A 19847-nucleotide genomic window follows, 5' to 3' on the forward strand; every position below is an offset into this window, starting at 1 on the left:
TGAGTGTACGTGTATGAATGATCTACTTCAAGATTATTTTAACTTAATTATTAGTTTGGTATAAAAAAAGTTTAATTCATAATTTTAAATTCAAATCATAATAATTATATAATTACACTAAATACTTGTAGAGAGTTTTATTACACATAACATCCTTCTCAAATAAAAAACAATTCTCTTTTGTACACTGTACTTGTAATATGTAAAAATAAAAAAATAACTTGACATGGGTGTCAACAAAAATAAAAAGGTTAAATGATCATATAGTGAATATATTTTTCTTAAGGTTTTAATATAAGATTTATAATTTTATATCATGGAAAAAGTTGAAAAATAAATACATGCTTCTTTTCTCTCTTTTTTTTAACATATTGATATTAGATAATACACATTTCTAGTCAACAGTCCACACTTCCCAATTCCCATGTCAGCTCCTCCTCTAGATTCTCAACATGAAAGCCATTTGTCCGTTAGTATAGAAATATTTATGAGACTTGACACCAAAGATATGGCTGTTGTACCCACACCACTGCAATTGTCATTATCACTCACTACATGTTAACCATTGGACAATAAGCCTTTTAACCAAAACTTTAGTATCATCTACAAACACTTCTTCACCCCTATATTTAAAGTAGGTAAACCACTAGTATCTTATACAAATTAATTTGAGTTGCAAGTTTGGCTTAATTGATAGAGAATGCCATAAATAATTTTCTAAAAAACATTTGAATTGGAAATTGATGAGACAATAGTCTCCCCAGTGTCTAGCAATAATCCATTTTTAATAAAAATTTAACCAAAATACACTAACAAATAACATCTTCATTATTATATAATCATGAATCGTGACATATAGTCAAATTGTTGATTTTTTAAAATTTTACTTTAAAATTCATTTTGTTAATATTTATAATTGATTTACAATGTAAAAACTTTTATGCAAAATTTTGAGTTTGAGTCTTATAAATAAAAAAATATAATTAAAAAAAATTCTATTAAAAATGATAAGTAAAATTTTCCTAATAAAATTAATCATATGATAAAGTTAATAATACTTTGCATCAATATGGGTTAAAAAAATGAAATTCTTATAATAATACTATTATCACATAACAGTTAAGACATTGTTGCTGCAGTGCACCCAAAATTGTGTGGGACACCCAAATTATGTGAGTGCACGTAGACATGGCAGCAATGTATATGCTGTGTACATTGAAAAAAATGTTTCCTATAGATTGAACAAAAAAAATGCAGTATGTCCATTCTCTCTATCCCTGACCAATCTCTAAAATCTACAATAAATACAATGTCTTCTAGAGAACCGTTGCTTCAAACCCTAGCACAGGTTTAGGGCCATGAGAGGGATGTCAGAGTGACTGAGGAGAGAAAACAAAAGGGTCAGGAAAAATTACCAAGCTTCATGTCATAAGGAACTGACAAGAAGGGACCCTTTTTTTTTTCTGTAGACAAAGTGTAATGAATAAGCCAAACTAGGGTGAAACCAGTGGCATTAGTTAGCCAGAACAGTAATTGTTTGTTGTGATATTATTAACGTTGATCATGCATACCAGACTAGTGCACTGGCACCAAGAAGATGAGAGACTATTGAAAAATTGCAGAATATTATTATTATTATTATAATCAAGGTTTTAAATATTAATGGCAATTGCATTGTGATTTTTTTGTGTTACCGCAAATCACAAATATAATCAATACTGTCTTTATTGTAATTACAAATAGTTAAAAAATCTTGATTTTATCGTAATTACAAATAATTAAAAAAATCTTGATGTTGCATTCTAAATTACAGTAACGAACCATTTTTTAAAAATTATCAATTATCAATTATCAAATCCCATACCCCAAGCACAAAAATGGGGTGTGGCCTCGCCAGAAGACATGGGGCTAGCTAGCTGGAGGAGTCTTTCAGAATCTGACTTTCCCATACTATATGGTCAAAAATGTAAGACTCATCACTAGTCACACTACCACACAGCAAAAGCTGATGAGTTTTCTGTACACGTACCATATATTCAAGAATCTAACTTGAATACACGTAGAGGACGACCCCACCCCCTAACTGAGAAAATGCAGTGCTGTTGCACCATTAAGCCCTGTGTGATCCACATGCATTATAATCTGTCATGGTTAAATTTGGGAACTTGGGGCCATCTCTTCATGAAACACTTCAATGTGGTATTCCATTTCAATGGGTGGGATAGTAAGGTCATTTCATGAAAAAATTATTGCATGTGTGTTTGAAAATACGTTGCTTTTTTTTTTTGTTTGGATTGACAAATATTAATTACTATTTTGTTAATGGAAAGATTTAAATCTATGACTTATTCTTTTTTTCTTTTTATCATTAAATTAATTTTATATCTCCATGAAAATACGTTATGAAGTAAGAAATCAGGTATGGAATATTGGAGTGTAACCACCAAACACACTAATATGACTGCTAGTGTTAATATATAGGGAAAAACTTAGATGTAGTGTGTGTTTGAATTAGCTTTCAATTCTATTAAAACCAATTCCAAAATCAAGTTGAAGGTCAAAGCAATAAGTTGTGTGTTTGCTTTAGCATTTGAGACGCATGAATTAATATGAATATTTCCACGTCAAATTGGTTAAAACGACATAGAAACAACTTGGATTTGCTCAAAGTGATGCATGTCCTTTTTCACAATCTACACCAAATGCACACGAATAATTATTTCAACTTTTTTAATTTTAAACCATGATTTTGAGAGTCAAAATTGATTCTAGGAGATATCTAAATACACTAGTAATTTATTAGGTGCATTGGATGTTACTCTTCAATCTGAATTTTAGGTTCACTTCAATAATTTATATTATTTTAAATTTTATTATATAAATTATCGATGTAAAACTTCAATTTTATTTAAAGAACATCACTAAAAATACTTAGGAAATTGCATCAAGTTTTGTTCTTGTGTATCCATTATTCCATTGTCATTGAAGGATTACTATATAATTTATACTAATAGACATCATCCACTAACCTTCTTTTTTTTGGATCAGTACTAACCTATTGTATTTAATGCTCTCTATGAAAGAGTGATTTGGAAGAGGGATTGTAGAAAGGAAGGAATTAATTTGATGGTTTGGAAGTGCCAGCAATTTTTTTTCCCACAAAAACAGAAAAAGGTAACAGAAGAAGAAGCAACGAAGTTGTACGGCATCTAAGACAGCCTGGACCTTTACCCCCTCTCTCAACAACAGTTCTGCTCTGCCGTAAAAAAAAAATACATTTTGACCTTAAGACATCACTTTATGTTTTGGATGGGCCATGGGGCTGGTTTATTTTGTGTAAGGGACATGCTAGGTGCACCCAGCAACATTGCTGGTGCACCCAGCAATTAAGTGAATGGACAAAATTGCCCCTGTTAAAAAAAATAATTATTCTTCCGGAAGAAGGTTCTTCCGATAGAATAATTTATTCTACCAGAAGAACCTTCTCCTAGAGAAGCTACCGGAAGAAGTTCTTCCAGTAACTTCTCCGGAAGAAGATTCTTCCGGATGAACAATTTGTTCTACCGGAAGAACCTTCTTCCGGAAGCTTCTCCGGAAGAAGGTTCTTCCGGTAGAATAAATTGTTCATTCGGAAGAACCTTCTTCCGGATGAACAAATTGTTCTACCGGAAGAACCTTCTTCCGGAAGCTTTCCGGAAGAAGGTTCTTCCGGAAAGTTTTCGGAAAAAAGGTTCTTTTGATAGAGCACAAATTGTTCTTCCGGAAGAAGGTTCTTCCGGAAAAAGGTTCTTCCGGAAAGTTTCCGGAAGAAGGTTCTTCCGGAAGAACACAAATTGTTCTTCCGGAAGAAGGTTCTTCCGGAAGAAGAAATTATCTTTTTTAATGCAAGGGCAATTTTGCCCATTCACCTAATTGCTGGGTGCACCAGCAATGTTGCTGGGTGCACCTAGCATGTCCCTTTGTGTAATCCAATAGCCATACTAATTGGCCCATCTCTTAGTCAAGATAGAATAAGAATGAATAAGATAAAAGAACAAGGTAATACATTTTAGTTGTATGTAAATAACAAAATTGCCCCTCATAAAAGTGGAGGGTGATACCAACAATTGTGGTAGGGACAAGTGGTGGCAATAGTAGGAGAGATAGAAAAGAAGGCGGTATTGTGACTATAGTGAAGGTGATAGTGATAATTATAATAATAGTAACAACAATAGTAATAATAATGACAATACAATAATAATAGTAATGATAGTAATGATAACAACATTGGTTATCATTTGCAGCAATGACAACATTAACTGTAGCAACAAGTAGTAGCAATAGTGTGGTGGTGTGGAAGGGACGGTGGTGATCACAACTGTGGTAATAACAATTATTGATGTAGTAATGACCGTGATCACATATATAGATTGTGGCGGCACATTGATAGTAGTGCTAGCAACTTTAGTAGTAGTAACAATGATAATAGCAACATGGGGACTTAGACAATGGTAATAACAACGAGAATGGTTGAAGTCACAGTAACAATTATGATAGTATTGGTGGTGGTCTTAGCATAGATACAATTTTGATCATGGCTTGATCATAGTTAATTCAGCTTGATCATATTGTAACTAGAGTTAGCTTAGTTAGTTACAAGTTAATTATTCTTGTAACCAACTATATAACCATTTGTAATAACCAACTTTTGTAAGCTAATTTATTCTATGCTAATCACAACTTCCTCCATTTTCCTTTTCTCTTTAGCTTCCTCTACAAGCTTTCATACATCCATGGCCGACATGGATTCTGTTATGGTATCAGAGCTCTTCTTTTGAAAAGCTCTGTTGTGCAACTCATTCTTGTTTTTTTTTCTACATTTGTTCAATTTCTTCCTTTTACTATCCTTCATCATGAGTAACGATCAACCACAACAAGATCAATCATTAAACATCCGCAGCCCCTATTATCTTCATCCAGGAGAGAATCTTGCAATAACATTGGTTACTCTAGTACTCGATTCATAGAATTATAATTCCTGGAGTCGATCTATGCTTATTGCATTGAGTATGTAAAACAAAGTTGAATTTGTTGACGGATCAATTCAAGGATTTGCATCAAATCATGCTCTTCATGTAGCACAAAAAAGGTGTAATAACATGATGGTTTCTTGGATTGTTCACTCACTCTCACCTTCAATCAGACACAACATACTTTGGATGGATGATGTATGAGACATATGGAAGGACCTGAAATCAAGATATTCATAAGATGATTTGTTAGGAATATCAGGATTGTAGCAGGACATGACATCTATCAGACAAGGTGACAAAACCATAATTGATTATTTTACAAGATTACATATTATTTGGGGTGAGTTGGAAAGTTATCAGCTTGATTTAGTGTGTACATGCAATCCAAAATGTACATGTGATTCTCTTATTAGTGTTATAGAGAGAAAGAAGCAGGATTGAGCTATGCAATTTCTTAGGGGTTTGAATGATCAATTGAGCACTGTCAAATTCAATGTATTGATGTGGATCTTTTACCTAGCATAGCTAAAGTTTTCTCTTATGTAGTTCAACAAGAAAGACAGATGAATAGTAATGATGTGATGCATTTTCCTATAGGACACTAATTGGTAGACTGATTTATCTAACCAACACAAGGCCAGACATCACATATGTTGTACAACATCTAAGTCAATTTTTTTGTTGAACCTACCTCGATTCATCAACAAGCTACATTTAGAATTCTCAGATACATCAAAGGGTCCCTAGGTGTAGGGATTTTTACAAGATTACATATTATTTGGGATGAGTTGGAAAGTTATCGGCCTGATCCAGCGTGTACATGTAATCCAAAAGGTACATGTGATGTTCTTACTAGTGTTATGTATAGAAAGAAGCATGATCAAGTTGTGCAAATTCTTAAGAGTTTGAATGATCAATTCAACACTGTCAGTCCACTGTACTGATGATGTATCCTTTACCTAGCATAGCTAAGGTTTTCTCTTATGCAGTTCAACAAAAAAGACAGATTAACAGTAATAATGTGATGCATCTTCCTATAGGAGACTAATCGGCACACTGATTTATCTGACCAACACAAGGCCATACATCATATATGATGTACAACATCTAAGTTAGTTTGTTGTTAAACCTACCTTAATTCATCAATAAGCTGCATTTAGAATTCTTAGATACATCAAAGGGTCCCCAGGTGCAGGGATTTTTCTTTTTTTCAATAGTAGCATTCATCTAAAAGGATTTAGTGATCCATATTGGGCTAGCTGCATTGATACATGAAGGTCTATTACTGGTTATGCCATATAACTTGGTAATTCTTTGATTTCGTGGAAGTCTAAGAAAGAAGCCATTGTATCCAAAAGCTCCTCAGAAGCTAAGTATAGAGCACTGGCTAGTGCTACTTGTGAGCTAAAATGGCTTACTTTCCTGCTTGAAGAGTTCAAAATCAATTTTCAACAACCTGCTGCTTTGTATTGTGATAATATATATGCTCTTCACATAGATGTCAATCTTGATTTTCATGAGAGAACAAAGCACATTGAGATTAATTGTCATATAGTTTGAGAGAAGATGCAAAAAGAACTTGTGAAATTGCTCCATGTTTCCTCAGCAAATCAGCTTGCAGACATGTCTACTAAGGCTCTAATGCCTGGTGCATTTCAATTTCTGTATTTCAAGTTATCATATTGTAACTAGCGTTAATTTAGTTAGTTACAAGTTAGTTATTCTTATAACCAACTGTAATAACCAACTCTTGTAAGCTAATTCATTCTATGCTAATCACAACTTCTTTCATTTTCTTTTTCTCTTTAGCTTCCTCTGCAAGGTTTCATATATCCATGGCAGACATGGATTCTGTTAGGTGGTGAAATAAAAAAATAATAAAAAGTGTAATATGATTGTGTGAAGTGAGGATTAATAGGGGCTATTTGCTGTATCATATCATATTTGTTCCTAATGCAATGTTTCCCTTAGGATCACTATTGAACAAATAAACAAACTAAGTTTGATAATTTTATTCTACTTTATCATGTCACCAAACAAATTAAAACAGGATATAATAGTCCATCGTATCTTCATCCAATTCAATTCTTTGATCCACAGGCAGAGAAAAACATCGCATTTTCTTTGATTAAGTTCAATCCCCATGTTACGTGTCATTTCTATGCTTAAAAAAGTGTTGAATTTATCTAGAAGGAAATTAGCCAAATGACAGAAAATAATTGGAATCTTTTTGTCTATTAGTATAAGTAGTCCTAGCCATAGACTTATATGGTGTCTAAACAAGATTATCCTGAAAAATCCAACACAAAATTCAATTCAGTACTTAACATGCATTGAACTCAGTCTGCAGGCACATATAATTGAGGCTCACTCTGATGCTGATGCATCATCAATCCTTCCAACAACCAAATGTCATTTGAAAATCTCTTTCCACACCCCATTTGATCTCTATTCTTCCCACCCATCATTTTCTCCACTTCTCCTGCTCATAACCATGCATTTGTCTTCTCCACAAACCCTCCCCTCATACATAACTTTAAACACACTGGTCACTGCAGATGTATTTAGGACCTTAAAAGGGACCAATCTCTCTTGTAACTTTCTCTGTTTACTTTTGTGGCAGACCAAGTACACATATGGATGGTAGCATCCTTTTCAGTGAAGGTTACAAGTAAGTCTGATCCATGTGATAAAAGGATATGAGAGATCTGTCCTTGATTTGCATCCTTTAGCTTATGTTGTCTACATTGGGGCCATTCATATTCCCCCCCGCCCCCCCCAAAAAAAAAAAAAATTCTTGAGAGAAAATAAAAGGTGCACTCAATTTTAGTTAATTGTGGTGTGATAAAGTCCCCTTCATGTTCAATGAGTGGCCAGAGAGGGAAATCCTTCTAGACAGCATCAAGTGGGGTCATTTTGAAGATTTAAAGCATTACATTGAATAATGTTTCACCCATCCCTCATCTGCCTCAACTGATTGTGTCTCCATTTTGTTAAAAAAAGGAGATAAGTACGTTTTTTCTTTGTTGTTTGATTTTCCAGCAATGCCACTACTCCTCTTATAGGGGCCCCCTCCATAGAAAAAGCCATATGTTTATCTTTAACTAAGAAAAAATCATGTTAACAAAACACACATTCATGCAGTCAGCACTTTGCAACCGTTGAATGAAGATCGCGATAAAATATGAGTTCTTCGATCTTAATCAGACGATTAAGAATTGTTGACTGTGTGAATGCAAGTTATTTGCTGACTACATGCATGTAGAAAAAGCAAAGGGCAGCAACAAGACATTATAAATTGTACTAATAGGAAGGTAGAAGAAAAGGCTAAAAAAAAGAAGATAGATGACAGGCTTATGCACCATTGGCATGTGATTAAATATAATAATTGATACCCCATTGGAAATAGATCACTTTGAACTCAAGCTACAAACCTCATATCCCACATATCTACATCTAAAAGAAAGAAAAAAAGAAAAACCAAAGCATGAGGTTAATGGGACCCAAACATAATTATCACCCCCACAAGGTCATATTTATCAAATACAAAAAAAACAATAATCTCTTTCTCTCATATTCTCATATGTGATGATGTTGTAGCTGCAAGAGTCTAGAATATGCCCCCTCATGCCTGCTGACAAGTTCAGAATGGCTACCTTGCTCCACAATGCGCCCATCTTGAACCACACCAATGCAATCAACCCCTCTAATGGTTGACAAACGATGAGCCACGAGCACCGTGGTGCGACCCCTCATTAGCCTCTCCAAGGCCTCTTGTAGCACACACTCGGACTCAGCATCAAGTGCACTTGTGGCCTCATCTAGTAGAAGAATTGTGGGGTCCTTAAGCACGGCTCTTGCAATGGCAATCCTTTGCTTTTGCCCTCCAGAGAGTTGCACGCCTCTCTCGCCAACCGGTGTCTTGTAACCTTCAGGCAAACCACTCACAAATCCGTGCACGTTCGCAGCACGCGCGGCCTCAATCACCTCAGCCTCGGTTGCACCTTCTTTCCCATATGCAATGTTCTCGAAAATGCTTGCTGCAAAAAGTGCTGGCTCTTGCTGCACCAACCCAATTTTAAGCCTCAAAGACTTCAAGTTCAACTTCCTAATGTCCTTTCCATCCACCATCACTTTTCCAGCAATAGGGTCATAGAATCTCTCAATCAATGCAATAACAGAACTCTTCCCCGAACCACTTGCCCCCACAAGAGCCTGACTCTGGCCTGCACGGATCCTAAGGTTAAAATCCTTGAACACCATCACATCAGGCCTAGAAGGGTATGCAAAATCAACATGTCTGAGCTCAATTTCCCCGCGAAGCGATTCAACCGGATCAGCATCAGGATCATCAGGGTCAATTCTTGTTGATCGATCGAGGATTGAGAACACTGAACCAACAGCTTCGCCACCGCGAATAATCTCCGGTGCAAGGCTCACGGTTTCAGCCACCGAATTCGCAGTGATCACTAGGACCACAAACACCTTGATGACCTTTGAGAAGGTTGAAACACCTTTGCTGACCAAATGTGCACCATACCATAGAATGAGAGCCTCGGAGGCATAGAGGGCAAGCTGAGAGAGACCGAACAAGAAGCCGGATGTCAGGCTCCGGCGCAGGCTCTGGCTCTGAGGCACTCGGAGCTCGTGGCAGAACACCGATAACATCTTGTTCTGAGCATTGAATGCTGCAACTGTTCTGATGTTGCTCACTCCCTCTCCTGCTATCATACTTGTCTTTGCATGAGCCTTGGCTGTGTCTCCAGCAAACCCTTTTAGAGATAGTTGCTGCAGAATCCAAAGACAGAGAAAATCATTCCATTGTTAGCACTTAATCAACAGCATAATGTTCTAATTCTACACAAACCAAGTTAGATTCCTAGGATGTTCTAACTTCTAAGATTAAATTATTTGAAATCAGAAAAATGCTAGCAAAACACATTATTAATGACTAAAACTTATTAAGAATTTTGTAGGTTTCACTCTATATTGAATGAGTCTCGGTTATGATTTTGTAGTTTCAGATAAATTTTAAGAAATAATAATATGTTATAGAATGTGTTACTAACATTCCACATTGATACAAACAGTGAAATAGACAAGAACATGAGTACACCAAAAAATATTCAAAGTACACCTAAACAAAAAGACAAGAACATTAGAAACACTTGGGACATGTTTGGTTTTGTATTTTTATTTTTTATCTTCAGAAACCTTTGAATTAAATAAAAAAAATTAATAATTGTATAAACCAAAATTGAAAACTAAAAAATGTTTTCTGAATCTTAACAAGTTCCTAGTTTTATTGTAGTAATACTCTTAAACTTTTTCTTTTGGGAACGTGAAGCAAGAGTAATTCTTGAACCTATGCTACTGGATTTTGTTGGCTACTAAATCCATGCAAAGCAAGAGGGTAACAAATAACTGCAAGTATAACGGTAAACTTTAACAATTAAATGTTGAGCTTCTGCCAAGATTGGACAAAGGGATGTTGGTAATTTTCAGTAATTGCACACTATTCATTTTTGGTAAAAAGGTTCAGTGAGGGTGAATAAATCCACTGAAAAAAAAGAACCTAACGGGCTAAAGGGGTGGTGGGGGTGGGACCCGGAGGAGAGAGAATGTTGAATGTTACATGCATGGTATAGACAACTACTACATTAAAAGACATTGATAGATAATAACGTACATGTCCCTGATCAATCAGTCTATTTTCTTGCCCTGTGCCTATAGCATGCGCAGAATCTAGAACACTACCCCTTACAGTATTAACTCTACTGTTATTAGTTTGAAAATGATGCATGAAAATTTGATTTTTTTTTTTTAAAAAAAATATTAATGTGTCATCCTATTATTATTGTGAAATTTGACATTTTTTAAAAATATTAATGTGTCATCCTAATTCCTAAGTGTGACAAAGGCGATGTTATTGTGAAGTGTGACAGATTAAGTGAAAAATTATGTAGAAATACTTAGCATTAATTAAAAAAGTTAACCCATATGAAAAGTAAAAACAACTAGGGGAAATTTTGAATTTACTAATTATTAGTATTGTCTAAGTTTTTATTTTGTTAACTTTGCATGCTTTTCCGGGGGAATCATCGACACAAGCGAAAGTGAAAATCATCACTACTTTTACGCTTTTACATCGTGCGGGGTATTCCCGTGAAAAATATGCACAATAAAAAACTTATATCCCTAAATTATAAACAGAAAAATAATATTTTTACACAAAGTAAGACAAAAGTTACAGCAAAAAACATAACCCAAAAATTGTTCTGCAAAATACTTTTAAAAACTGTCTTTTGAAATAAAAAAGAAAAACTCCATGATAAAATATATATTAACTACATGTGACACTATATTAACTACTTTTACCAAACAATTAGATTGGAGCAGGATCGAGAATTGTGCACCCAAAAAGCAAGGTAGAAAGTCCATGTGATACTATCTCCAGAATTACTCACATGCATGTCCTAATTAAACAGCTGAGGTGTTATCCATATACAGCTAAACAATGTAAATGCAGCAAACCCCACATGGTCTCACGTGCATAGTCAAAATCTCCAATGGTTAAAATAAACACAAATATTTCACCCATTCAACCCTAAAATTTACTAACGTAAGTTTACTTATTTTCTAGAAGAAATATTTTATGGAAATAGAACTTAATTTATTAAAATATTCTTTTTACAAAATAAGTAGATGTATATTAATAAATCTTCACACTTAATATATCTAAGAAAATCAAAAATTGTAACTTATTAAAATGCTCTTAAAAAATAGTAAGTGGGTGTACTTGAACATAATATATAAATATATAAATAAATGACTATGAAGGTCACATGTCTAGGACCTGAAAAAGGACTGAATACGATCACGGGTGGGGAGCTAAAAAATAAAAGTTCAGATTCCTAGACAAATAAAAAAGGTTTGGGGTTTGCAGAAAAATAATGAATAAGAAAATGAATATAATGAAGTTTCCTCTTCAGTACCCCAAAAAATATTTTTTAAAAAATGAGTCTAGCTCTGCAAGGATTTCTATTCTACCAATGAAGAGCATGATTTCTATCTTCAATTCTTTACTATAATAAATTAAAATATACTTCCATAGACAGTTGGCAGAGATATTAGAACTCACAATAATAGTATTATAATAATAATAATAATAATAATAATAATATAATAGTAGTAGTAATTTTGAACTGCAAGACCAGTCTCAGTGTGTGACATCGAAGTTGATGGTCAGGTATGGAATCTGTACCCATAAAATAAATTAAAATTTAATGGCCATTATTAATGTGCTTTTAATAGGCCAATATATTATGAGTTATTTATTTCCCAGAAGTTAATGCACTGGACTTGGAAGAAGGCACGTGCATCGTTCAACTTTGGGTGGGGACTTTGTTGTTTTAGCTTTTTTGTCGTTTAATGCCAGCTTGTATGTGGAGCTAGATTTTCACCAGTGTAAAAGGCCAAGTATAAGGTAAGGATCTAACACTACACTAGTGATATATAAGAATCTTGGGATAGAAAAAATCTAGAGTTACCCCCTTGGCCTGACCCCACCACTAGTCATAGGTCAACACATGCAAATAACAAGACAATTTTAAAAGTTCACTTGAACCATGCTAAAAAACAATTTTTCATGTCTTGGGAGAAGAAAAGTGCTACAAAAACTTGCATCAAAACTTGGATCTAATTTATTATAGTAGTTTATATCATTGGCATATCATATGAATGTTATCATGATAATGTTTGCTTTTAAAACCACTATGGATGGGATGGGAGATTTGGGAAAACATGCATAAGGTCTGAGATTCAATATTAAAAAAAGAAAAAACATATGATTAGAGAGGAGGAGGGTGTGAGATTTAATTTACCTGAGCAAAATTGGCTAGAACAAGGAGAGGGAAAGTTGCCAAGATGAGCAAGGAAACCCTCCATTCAACTATGAAAGCAACTATGAAAGAAGTAAGGAGAGATGTCATGTTCTGTAGAATCACTGATATCCTCTCAGCAATGGCAGACTTGACATCAGCTGCATCTGTGGCAAGGCGAGCTGCAACAAGGCTTGAGTTGTGCTCCTCCTCATCGAACCATCCAACTTCATTCCTCAAAATAGCTATAAAAAAACAATACAAATACCAAAATTTATGTATTTGTTTTATTTGTTATTTCGAAGAAGAAGAAAAAACATAACCCCTTTTTTTACTAGCTTTTTGAAACACATGCCCCTTTAGTAATGATCTCCGATAAGAATTAGAGTTTTACTTCGGTAATCAGCATAACAAAAGTTTGTATAAAAGATCAGCATAAGTTACGATGATTGGCCTTGAAAACTATTTGCATAGATTAGCAAGATGAAACTCTAACTCTGATTGACCTAAAACAAATTTAACTTAAGTTTTATCCTTTGAAAAAACTTTAAAACACTTATTTGCTAGAAATAATTCATTCACAAAACATTGCCAAGACTTTTGGCAATATTTTCAGAAAGTGTTGAAAGAGAATGTGAGAACAAAGTAAAGTAGAGAATACCACACACATGCACACTAACACAAAATAAATCATACCGGCAAGCATCATTCTTCTGACCCTTGTGGTGAGGTTTTCTCCCATGATACTAAAGAAGTAATGTTGTATCAAGTATGCACCAACAGCATAGAGACCAGCACCAATGTAAATGAAGACATACTCCTTAGTCTTCCTCTCCATGGATGCATAATTACTGAAGTAAAAGACCTCAATCATGTTGCTCATAACAATAGCAAAAGTTGGGCCAATGAATCCAGAAAGAACAGAACCAACAGCTCCCATGATTGAGTAAGGCCATTCAGGAGCATTCATCTTGAGCAACCTGAAGAAATATCCATCTGGGGCAGGATTTTTCTTGTCTGTTTCAGCATTTGATATCATCTCAATGCGGCCATCGGCTCCGGTGCTATACTGGTAGCTCAAGTTCCTCAAGCTTCCAGACCGGAGGCTTAAGGACTTGGTTGACAATGAATGGCTCAAGCGAGATGACCGTGTCCGGCGAGTTGATGGGTTGGAGAAGTCCCTATTTCCAACCATTTCTTGGAACCGAATGAGTGAGGCATAGGTGCCTGCCTTGGCAATGAGTTCTTCATGTGCGCCTGTCTCAACAACTTGGCCTTGTTGTATAACTGCAATGGTATCAACATTCCTTATGGTTGATAGACGATGTGCAACAACCACGGTTGTTCTTCCAACCATGAGCCTGTCTAGTGCCTCTTGAACAATGTTTTCAGACCCTGCATCAAGAGCACTAGTAGCTTCATCTAATAGAAGGATTTTTGGATTTTTCAACATAGCTCTAGCAATAGCAATTCTCTGCTTTTGGCCCCCAGATAATTGAACTCCTCGCTCTCCTACCTGATGAGAAACACAAAGTACTGTAATTCACACACACTTGACTAGTACTAAATGACCAAATTTTAAGCCAAAACCAGAAATTGGTACAACTTAGTAAGGCTTGAAAATTATTAGTACTACCCCCACCTGAGTGTTATAGCCATTAGGAAGTAAGGTAATAAAGCTATGAGCATTTGCAGCAGAAGTAGCAGCCTCCACTTCAGCCATTGTTGCATCAGGTTTTCCATAGAGTATATTCTCAAGAATGGTAGTTGCAAAGAGTGCAGGTTCTTGATTCACCAACCCAATTTGATCACGTAACCATTTTAGTTGTAGTGTCTTAATGTCCACATTATCCAGCAGAACCTGACCTGCTTGGCCATTTCAAAGAGATCAACATAGTTGTTCATCCAATAATCAAAACTTGTTATCTTCATAAGCAAGAAATTTCAATAGTATCACAAAAATGTCATAGTAGTACCAAAAATTTGCTCCTTCAAGAGAGTTAAATGTGCTTAGTTACCTTCATTTGGATCGTAGAACCTTTCTATCAAGGAAACAACTGTGCTTTTTCCAGATCCACTACCACCAACAACTGCAACAGTTTTACCAGCAGGGAAAAAGATTGAGAAATTGCGAAAGATAAACATATCCGGCCTCGAAGGGTAGCTGAAAGTGACATCCTTAAATTCAATGTTGCCATTAACCTCAGCTAAGCACTTTCCTTCCGATGGATCTTCCACTATGGTTGGTTTCTGATTGATGATTTCCATCAATTTGTATCCAGCAGCTTTGCCTTTGCTGAAAGCGCCTAAGTTCGAAAATGACTGTCCCAAACTCCTGTTGAAGCAAACAAACATGTCAAGATCAAAAGGCTGGGCTTCATTACAAGTTTAACACAGAATCATCAAAAGTTACTCAAATTAGGCTCTCACATGCCACCAACAATGGCCGAGAAAATAGCGGTGAACGCCTTGCCACCATCTGTTTGTCCATTTCTGATGAAAACTCCAGCATACCAGAAAACTAGTGCCCAAGACATGCAAGCTATTCCATATGTGCATCCCAGGCCTAAACCTTTGGCCATCCCTGCCTTGTATCCAAGCTTCAATGTGTTTTGTATTGCATCGGAATAAGAATTCAATGCCTTGCTCTCACCAACATAAGAGTAAACTGTTCTAACTTGAGCAATTGCCTGTACAAATTGCACATAATGCAGACTAATTAGTCCCTACATTAATCTGGCACTTTTCTTTTTTTCTAATGGAGGCAATTTTTGAGCCAATGATTATGGAAATCAATGTAAAGGACAGATCTAAAACAATTAAAAAAGTAAGCAACTTTAGGCAAGACATAATTTCCTATCATGTACTTAATTGTAAGCAAGGGCCATAGTTGGCATTAGAGCAACACACAACCACCATCATCATCACCATGCTTTTTGATTATTTTACTCACAAAAGAGAAAAAAGCTAGCTAGGAACTTTCATGAGTGCCTCACACGACAAGACATCATTTCACACGTTAAACAACCATTGAACTTAAAACAAGGCGCAAATTCACATGAAAGAAGAGCATGCGCTCTCAAAAGTAGGAGGATCAAAATTCAAAAGCTTTTCCATAACCCCAGATTAAAAAAAGAAAATACACCAACAAAGGTTAAAAAAAAATAGAACAAACACAACAACAAGCACAACCAACTCATCCAAACATTTTATTTCATGAACATATTAATCTTGTGTTGCTTCCATAAATAGAAACATGTGCAACATTCATGCACATGATATGTTCAAAACCAAGTAGTCCAACCATGAAGAAGTAGCCTCACCTGCTCGGCGATGATGCCAGCATTCGCATAAGATTCTCGACTCTTCGATGTGAGGCCAGTGAGTGTGTAAGCATACAATCCACCAGCAAAGGCAATCCCAGGAATCACTGCAACACTCAGAAGTGCAAGCCTCCATGCTGAAACAAAACCAACCACTAGACCAGCCAGAAACGTTGATAGATAGTGTATGAAGTTCCCCACCTACAGCAGCATCACAAAATGATAAACCAACAAACATAAAACTACAAAAACTCTACGAAAAAATAGAAAACATCAGCCATGTGACTAATCCCCAGCGCATGTTAAACCGTGCTTTGCTAACATGTACCACTTTGCTCTATGATCATGTATGGACCCCACTTTAGTGGATATCCATCAACAACCCCAGAAGACCATGGTTTCTATATGTTCTTTTTTCTTTTCATACCATGAAGAAACTGCAATGCAACATCAGCTATGTCACTTAACCCTGGTGCACGTTAAGCCATGTTTTGCTAACGTGCACCACTTTGTACTATGATCATGTATGGAAATGGACCCCACTTTTAATGGATATCTATCAACAACCCCAGAAGACCATGGATTCTATATATGTTCTTTTCTCTATTCATACCATGAAGGAAACTGCAATGCAACATCAGCTATGTGACATATCCCGGCACATGTTAAGCCATTTTGGCTATCGTGCACCACTTTGTACTATGATCAAGTATGTATGGAAATGGACCCCACTTGTAATGGATATCAATCAGCAACCCCGGAAGGCCATGATTTCAATGTACCATGAAAGAACTTCCAACATCAGTTATGTGACTTGACTTAACACTGGCGCACGTTAAACCGTGATTAGCTAACGTGCGCTATTTTTTTCTATGATCATGTAGGGCCCCACTTTTAATGGATATCAATCAACTAACTACCCCCAAGAAGGCCATGGTTTCAAATTGTTCTTTTTTTTTTCTTCATACAATTGAGAGAGAGAGAAAAACACAAGAAAGATGACAAATTCAAAAGCACCTTCTCGCTTATAGCGTCTTGAACTAGAAGAGTATCTGTGGAAACACTGAAAACAATATCTCCTGTTCTTGCATCCGTGTCAAAGAAACCAACGTCTTGTTTAAGCACTGCCTCCAAGTACTTCTTTCTCAGTGTGCTCACTTGCCTCTCCCCAGTGTACATCCAGCATGCAATTTCTGGTGAAAAATTTAATTCATCATAAAAAAAATTAAGGAATTAAGAAATGGTAGATGATTTTTATTTGCTATTTTTAGTGTTACAAAATTTGATGCATGGTAGGGGGGTTCAATTATTTAATTAAGGTAATAGAAATGTGTACCAATCATCAATGGTAATACTAATACATGATAAAGATGAGAATGGAGTGATAGATAATAATGTTAGGCAGGAAAAATCTTAAGTGGTGAGAGTGAGATTGACAAGTGAAGGAAAAGGACGAGTGCGTTTTGTTGACAGACACGTGGGATCGATGTGAAGTGGCTCATGAAACAACAACAATAGTCACACACGAAGAAGTCTCAGAAGCAATGGTCCAATAAGTGTAATCGATTCTTGTTCACAGGTTAGGACCAACAAAACAAAGAGAGAGAAAGTAGGGAAAAAAGGTTCAGTTTTTTTTTTAGAAAAAGAAAGAAAGAAAATTTAACATACCTGCATAGGATGATATGCAAACGACAAGGCCAAGGTACACGAAATAGAGAGCATACTGCAATCACGATCATGAGAAAAAATTAAGGTAAAGAAGAGAAAAGAAAAAATAATTAAAAACATAAAAACTTTAGATCTTGGATCTGATAGAAGGTGTCGATAATAAGAATTCATTGATTAAATAATTAACCTTTGATACTTCTTCTGTCATTTTCTTCAAGTTCATTTGGTTTTTGCCAAAGCCATTAACCATTTCACCAAAGAGGAGGAAGAAAACCGGCATGGATGAGCCATGAATAATAGCTCCTATGCTGCCAGAGATCATGAGCATCCAATCACACTTGTCTGCAAATGAGAAGAGCTTGTAAAAGGGTAGTGTCTGCTCCTTCTTCTTCTCTGCCTCAGGCAATGCTTTATTAGGCTCAGCAGCTTCAGCCATTAGAACAAGTCACAAACAAACAAACACCGCCAAACTATGAAACACAGGTTCTGAAGTGAGAAAAAACAAAAGGGTGGAATCAAAATGGGATTTTTAGAGTAACCAGAGTCTCAATGCCATGAACAAGGAGATCTAGGCCTTGTGAGGTGTTTCATGTTGTGACTTTTTTCTTTACATTGAATGAAGGAGATCTGAAACAACAACCCCTTTTGATATATGCTATCTTTTTGCAGTGTCAATATCGTTTTTTGGTTTGGTAGAGAAAGCAAAGAGAGTTGAGAGAGAGTGTGTGTGTTGGTGGACAGTGGTCAAAGGAAGTTTGGGAGAAGAACAAGAGTTTGGGAAGAGAGAGAGGTGTGAAGTGTGGTTTTATAGTGTGAGTGGTTTGGTTTTAACTGAGGTTGTGAATTAGAGCATGGTAGTAGTATGATGATGATGAATAATCACGGTTAGGTTGGTAAAGCCACAGAGATAAAAGGAATCAAGTGAATAGTGTTATGGGGCTCTGTGCTGTGTCTGGTTTTTTTTTTTTTTTTTTCTTACTTTTCTTTAATAGGTGAAAAAATGAGAATTAAATACAATGTCAAAGTTTTTGTTTTTTTTAGAGTGGTCAAAGTTGTTATTAATTGTTATTCTCTCCTTTCTATATTTTTAGTTGTTCAAGACTAATAATTTATCTACATTAAAAAACAGTTAATGAAGTATTAAATACATCAAATATATAAAAAAAAATATTAAACCAATTAACAAAATTAGTTACTCACCTTGCATCAATTTTAATTAAAATATAAGTTTTTCAACTTATTTTATTAAAATTTGATATAAAAAATAAGAAAGAGTCATTAAAATTAATTATTCAATTAAGTAAAAGATATGTTACTGATAACAATAATATATAAGATAAAGTTAATTGAAATTTTTTATATTTAAGATAAAAATGATATTTTTCTTCTTATATTTAAGACCAAAAGAAATAATTAGTATTATATAAAGGTATTTTTAAAAAAATATTAATTAGACTTTAAGATTTTAAATTATAAGATATTATTTTAAAAAATATTTTATATTTTCTTATAAGAATTTTTTTAATTATTTTTTGAACAAAATAGTCTTAATTATTTTAGATTTTTGAGTCCATATATAATAAATGTTATAAATTATCCCTTTTCTCTCTTTAGGAGGATTGAAGAAATAAAAAGTTTAATTTTAAAAATTAAAACTTTATTATTATGTCTCCATAGTCCATGCATTAATTATTTAAGAATAGTTTTAAGAAAATATTATAATTATAAATAAATTTTACCTTAATAACTAAATTGACTAATTTTTTTAATATCCATAAATTAGTTATAAACATCTTATATGTAGAAATTGATAGAATATATTGAAATTGTGGAAATTTAATCTCTCAATTTTTAATTGTGTTAATTAGATTTTCTAAATTTCATCTTAATCTCAATCAGATTCCTCTATTAGCCTTCCATTAAAAATTTAAAAAATTTAGTCAAGGTGATACTAAATAATGACA

At 34.8% G+C, this 19847-nt stretch overlaps 1 protein-coding gene across 1 annotated transcript; it reads right to left on the bottom strand.

Annotated features, from left to right (window-relative positions):
• Positions 1 to 8358: 8358 nt before the first annotated feature.
• Positions 8359 to 18726, bottom strand: LOC114400767 (ABC transporter B family member 19-like). Its single transcript, XM_028363396.1, has 10 exons — positions 18071 to 18726; positions 17884 to 17938; positions 17233 to 17408; positions 16216 to 16416; positions 15323 to 15582; positions 14911 to 15227; positions 14535 to 14758; positions 13589 to 14408; positions 12896 to 13137; positions 8359 to 9800 (listed from the first exon to the last, which is right to left on the bottom strand). The coding sequence occupies exons 1-10, from the start codon at positions 18317 to 18319 to the stop codon at positions 8592 to 8594; spliced, it is 3753 nt and encodes a 1250-aa protein (XP_028219197.1). The 5' UTR covers positions 18320 to 18726; the 3' UTR covers positions 8359 to 8591.
• Between the last annotated feature and the right edge of the window lie 1121 nt (positions 18727 to 19847).

Source organism: Glycine soja, chromosome 19 (assembly GCF_004193775.1).
Source record: "Glycine soja cultivar W05 chromosome 19, ASM419377v2, whole genome shotgun sequence".
Lineage (NCBI taxonomy): Eukaryota > Viridiplantae > Streptophyta > Magnoliopsida > Fabales > Fabaceae > Glycine > Glycine soja.

Bases quoted from the DNA above. Each gene is read 5' to 3' on its own strand.
- LOC114400767 (XM_028363396.1), bottom strand. From the start codon at position 18,319: ATGGCTGAAGCTGCTGAGCCTAATAAAGCATTGCCTGAGGCAGAGAAG. The intron at 16,417-17,232 runs GTGCTTTTGAAT...ATGCTGCTGTAG, and splicing joins AAGACGCTATAAGCGAGAAG to GTGGGGAACTTCATACACTA. The intron at 15,583-16,215 runs GTGAGGCTACTT...CAATTTGTACAG, and splicing joins CTGGCATCATCGCCGAGCAG to GCAATTGCTCAAGTTAGAAC.